The 5,836-nt window shown below is 38.6% G+C and overlaps 1 protein-coding gene across 1 annotated transcript; it reads left to right on the forward strand.

Moving 5' to 3' along the window:
- Positions 1–1,462: 1,462 nt before the first annotated feature.
- Positions 1,463–5,617, forward strand: PPP2CA (protein phosphatase 2 catalytic subunit alpha). The gene is made up of 6 exons (XM_035902265.1): positions 1,463–1,672; positions 2,189–2,362; positions 2,556–2,645; positions 3,038–3,199; positions 3,984–4,102; positions 4,876–5,617. The coding sequence occupies exons 1-6, from the start codon at positions 1,556–1,558 to the stop codon at positions 4,946–4,948; spliced, it is 735 nt and encodes a 244-aa protein (XP_035758158.1). The 5' UTR covers positions 1,463–1,555; the 3' UTR covers positions 4,949–5,617.
- The last annotated feature ends 219 nt before the right edge of the window (positions 5,618–5,836 follow it).

A 5,836-nucleotide genomic window follows, 5' to 3' on the forward strand; every position in this document is an offset into this window, starting at 1 on the left:
GGTGGAAACTTGGACACAGCGGCATGTTTCTTAGTAGAGACAATAGAAATCGGCTCGTGCCGATACCCAGTATTTAATACACTGTTTAGATTTTAACTGCAAATGTTCCTTTCCTAACCTTCTAAAATCTAATGCTCTTCAGATGATGATGAATTCTTTCTACTGTCTCAAAATACTTCTTTGCTTAGCAGACAGCCCCCCAAAAATGAGTATGCTGCTTTAGTTGTCAGGTGAGCTTTGATAAAGTTATGAAAAGTGACCCTAAAATGAATGTGGTGTTGCTCTTCCATCTGTCTCTTATTGGTTTATGCTTCAGAATATTTTGGATTCAGCATGACCTGTGCGTAGATGGTATTTGGTGCTGTTCCTGCAAGTCTGGTAGACATCTTGGGTTATAAAACAGAATATAGTTTTTAAATATTCTCTTGTCATTCTGGTAATGAGGTTAAAAAAAGGGATCCTTTTTGAGTAGGAACATTGGCACTTGAAAGGCATGGACATCTTCGTAGATGGTAACTTGTAAACTTGTTACTATTTATCTTTCTAATACCCTCTTGATTTAGAAAATTATTGTGGCATGTGTTTGCTGACTTCTGAGAACAAACCATAACAACTGGCAGTGTGATGGTACGATTGAGGAATTATTACGTTATTTAAAAATTACCTTTCCGATGCTGTATTTAGCTTGTGCTTCTTCATGTGAATTGCCTTTGTCTGCAACTTCTATGTACAAAGTTCTGTGGAAAAAATGGTGACGGCAAAGATGTTTCCCTACTTTGGTTTATAAAGACTCAACTCAGTGTCACTCCTGTGTACTGAAACACAAAACTTGTGCAGAAAGCTTGTGCAGGTAAACCACCTGCTCTGCAATTGCTGATACTGCTGGATGTTAGCTACGTTCTCACTTCTGCGTCGTGAGGTTTGCGGTCTGAGGCTGGCAAGCTGTCTTCTGAAGCAGGACGTCGGAAGTACAGAACTGTGGGAGCGCGCGCTAGCTGGTACAGCTGTGTTCACCTCCCCGAGGGAGAGTCTCTGTTTTGGCCGTGTCTGCAGGCTTTTGGAGGGTTGGAGATAAGATATTGGCATGATTTTAGATTTAATTTTTCCAAATACTTTTGAAATTCTTCAGTTTTAGCTGTGATGATCATTGTTCTGTGCTTAATGGAACTATTTTTGTAGAAGGTCTGAGGTTTGGGTTGTTTGGGTTTTTTTTCCTGTGCTGGAAATGATTTCTAAAATACCCTCCTTATACAGGAAAACAAAGTTCTGCTACTAACACAGGGTTGCATAAAGCAAAAATTTGTTTTCAGTAAAGGTAAACTCTTATGCCAAGTGCTTCAGACAAGAAAGGGATGAGAGTGGATAAAATGGGCAGGAAGAGAGCTGGGAATGGTAGACCATACTGGGAGTAAAATGACTGTTCGTAGATAAACTCATAATTTCTGTGGTTTTTGTTTTATAGGCTAAAGAAATTTTGACGAAAGAATCTAATGTACAAGAAGTGCGATGTCCAGTCACAGTCTGTGGAGATGTCCACGGACAATTTCATGACCTCATGGAACTTTTCAGAATTGGAGGCAAATCACCAGATACAAACTATTTGTTTATGGGGGACTATGTTGACAGAGGCTATTATTCAGTCGAAACAGTCACATTGCTTGTAGCTCTTAAGGTAACTTTTCTTCTTGGCTGTACAATTCTGTATAAAACATATAATTGCTATCCTGACTGCACTTAATATCTATTATGATTTGCACTACATTGGTGTTCTAGGTACAAAACCTGAAATGTTGGCTGCCTTAGTTTTCTAAGATGCTTCTGAAAAAAAAAAATTAACGTTCAGGTGCAAGCCTGAACTTTTTCTAAAATGAGTCCTGTATTTACTCTTTACTTGCCTAAGTAGCGATCTTTAAGAATTTGCTTGGAGAGATGAGCTTAATGCACAGATGTAGTGGAGTCTGCTAGTAACAGTGAATAAAATTTGTAATTAATCTCACCAGTATTTGGCAGCTGAAGATTTGAATGGATGATCCCTTCTTTTCTCAAAGGTTATAACTGAATCTTCATCTTAAAAAGGGTTTGGGTTTTATTGCTTTATCGACATATGACTGGGGGTGAGGGGTGCAAATTTTGGTTTTGGGGAAGACATGCGTATTTTGATGCCTCTAAAGCAAAGTGTTATGTTTAGGTCCGTTACCGTGAACGTATCACAATTCTTCGAGGGAACCATGAAAGCAGGCAAATCACACAAGTATATGGTTTCTATGACGAATGTTTAAGAAAATATGGAAATGCAAATGTTTGGAAATACTTTACAGACCTTTTTGATTACCTGCCTCTAACTGCCTTGGTGGATGGCCAGGTATGTTGAAATTTTACAAAGTTAAATGTTACTAGTTGTAAAGGGAGCTGTTAACACTGTATTCCATCAGCTCTCGGCTTTAAGGGAATCTCGTGCACATTTTCTCCTAATCATTTATGCTGAACAATTGTAATTGCACTCATACAATTAATGTAAATGAATGATATGAACTTCATATACCTGACTCTTCCAGATTTTCTGTCTACATGGTGGCCTCTCTCCATCGATAGATACACTGGATCATATCAGAGCACTTGATCGCTTGCAGGAAGTTCCCCATGAGGTATTGCAAAATAATTCTCTAAGCATGATTCAGCATATACTGGGTATTTAAGTACACAGGCCGAAAATGAAATTCAGAAGAGCTTAGCAATGTGAAAGTGCCTGTCTTCCTGTTCTAGTTTTCTGAAGGAAAAGTAAGGGGCATGTTCTTGCCTAAAGGAAGAAATGTATTTTAGTGTGCCTAGAATCTCAGAAGGTGCCATATGAAAATTCTTCATTCAGATTAACTTCTTGACAGTATTTCAAGTGTTAACTGCACTAGCTGTTGTAGCTGATAGGCTTTTTGGGGTTTTTTTAAGTCTTAAATGCTGCAAGAAGTTGTGCAGGGGTGGGGTGTGTGCAGGTTTTTTGTGGGGTCTCCCATTTCTGAAACATCTTCTGCGTCTCTTACAGGGTCCAATGTGTGACTCGCTATGGTCAGATCCAGATGATCGTGGTGGCTGGGGAATTTCTCCTCGAGGTGCAGGTTATACATTTGGACAGGATATTTCAGAAACCTTTAACCATGCTAATGGCCTTACGTTGGTTTCAAGAGCTCATCAGTTGGTAATGGAGGTAAGCAGGCCAGCCTGCGCGATTAAGCTCTTGATTGCATAGTGCATTACTACCATGCTCTCTGTGTCAGAGATGTGCATGTGCTGCTGTGACAACTGATGATCCAGCTGAGAGTCTTCCAGAAGCTCTACTTTGACAGGATTCATTCAAGGAGTTTCTCAGTTTGATACTGGAGTAACCTTTATCTTGGCCTTTTTTATGAACATTTACAGTTAACATCCCAAAACAGACTTTAGTAGTAGATGTGGTATTGCATTTCTGTGTAGACAGAAAGGTTCTCAAATGTAAATGCTGGGTCCCTTGGTAAGAAAATGCACACAAATACGCGTGCCTTGAAAAAGGATGTATTTTTCCTTTTTACCTTGGATGTGTGCTTTTGGTTTAGCCTCTAGTTACTACTGGCAGTTAAGATTTTTAAATGTATGTCTGGAGTCTGGTTTTGGTGATCACAGCTGAAGATTCAGACTAGACTATGTACTTCAGAATTGCTGTTTTAATTTTTTAATGCTAATGCAATGGAGAATTCTTGCTCTTTTTTTTTTTTTTTTCTTTTAAATGTGTTTAGCTCATGCTTACTAGTAAGAGCCAACATAGGAAAGCCAAAATTCCTTTTTACCTTTTTTCTCTGAAGAACACAAAGATACAGCCTTAATCTTATTTAAAATGACACTATGAGTCGCAGTTCGGGTTTTGTGCATTAAAAATTCAGTTTAGTAGTCAGATGGTGATGTGGGGTACAACAAATGAACTTGGCTGTCATAATTATTTTCTTTTTCCTCTCCAGGGATACAACTGGTGCCATGATCGGAATGTAGTAACAATTTTCAGTGCTCCAAATTATTGTTACCGTTGTGGCAACCAGGCTGCAATTATGGAACTTGATGATACTCTAAAATACTCCTTGTAAGTATGTTTAAAAATGTGATTTACATTGCCCATGGTTTTAAGGTAGCTGCTGTAGCAAGATACCCCTTAATTATTGTGTTAAGGTATGGTTTTTCCCTCTATGCTTTCTGGGAGGTGAAGTGAATGTGGAATTGATAGGTTAGTCACATCTGAAGTCTTGGAGTCAGTTATCTGGAACAGTTGTTGGTGACATCTTATCTGTCAGATTAAAGTGAGACTCCTCGTTTTTGTTTTGTAAAGCCGGGGTTAATGAAACACTAGAGCAGTATGTGATTTGAGAGCAGGAGTATTGTCAAGTCTGGGGTAATGCCCTCCTATCAGTCTAGGGCAAGAGACTTTTGGACTCTTCTAATTCTTCAGATGTTAGGATGTCGGCTTTTTAAATGAGGTTTCTAATTAACTACCTCAGCAGCAACTTGACTAGGCAACGAGGCAAAAGCATTGTGTAAACTGCCCCCTTTTGACAGCTACTGGAGTCTTGAACTCTCTAAATGTATACTAATGTTGGACCAATTTATGAGTCTTAAAGCTAAGATTAATTTCTCTCCAGACCACAGTAGTATCATAAGAGGATTTTAAAATACGGGGATTATAAATACATACTAACAGGAGTGGAAGAATTTGAACGCTTGTTCTAGAAGACTTTAATTGGTTGAAAAAACCTGAAAAGACTTACCCGTGTTAAGACCACTGCTACTGTAATTCACATCTAAAGCATACCTGAATGTAAACTGAACTCCTGCAGCTTCATTAATGTCTGTGCTTTTCAGTTTGCAGTTTGATCCAGCACCGCGTAGAGGTGAACCGCATGTTACTCGTCGCACCCCAGACTACTTCCTGTAAAGAGATTTTAGACCTGTACAGTATTGCCATGAACCATATGTTGACCTAAAGAAAATGGGAAGAGCAACAGTAACTCCAAAGTGTCAGAAAATATTTAACATTCAAACTTGTTTTCACATGGACCAAAAGACGTGCCATATTCAAATACAAAGCCTCTTGTCGTCAACAACTGTGACCACTTTAGAATGAACCAGTTCATTGCATGCTGAAGCAACATTGTTGGTCAAGAAACCAGTTTCTGGCATAGCGCTATTTGTAGTTACTTTTGCTTTCTCTGAGAGACTGCAAATAATAAGATGTAGACATTAACACCTCGTGAATACATTTAACTTTCCATTTAGCTATAGCTTTATTCAGCATGACTGTAGATAAGGGTAGCAGCAAACAATCATTGAAGCTTAAAGAACATTTTTAAAATAAGTACCAAGGCCTCATATTTGTTCTGAAACTGTTTGTTTGTTTTATTTTCAGGGAATACTGTTTAATTTAATTGTATTGATTTTTTTTTTGTCTGCACTCAGTTCCCTTTTCCACTCTTTGCCCTACCATATTGTCCCTTGTAATTGTCCAAGGATAGTGGATTACTTTGAACAGAACTGTTTTTTTCTGTAAAACAATGTTACTGCAGACAGAGCTGCAGTGTTTTTCATAATAAACTTGTGAACTAAGTATGGAAAAACGTCAAATCCTAATTGCATCTCAGGTCAACTGTGGTTTAATAAACTTAACGTGTAGCTGGATGGGTTTTATAAATGTGCATAGAAATTTCCACCTTAAATAACTAAAACTGGGGCGATTGGAGTGTGCTGGAAAGCTCTGACCGTTTGAGTTCTGTCTCAGGGAGGTGCCTGGTCATGGATGTCGTGCCGCTGAGAACCGAACTCGATT

This window comes from Egretta garzetta, unplaced genomic scaffold (genome assembly GCF_000687185.1).
Source record: "Egretta garzetta isolate BGI_Z169 unplaced genomic scaffold, ASM68718v1 scaffold439, whole genome shotgun sequence".
NCBI lineage: Eukaryota > Metazoa > Chordata > Aves > Pelecaniformes > Ardeidae > Egretta > Egretta garzetta.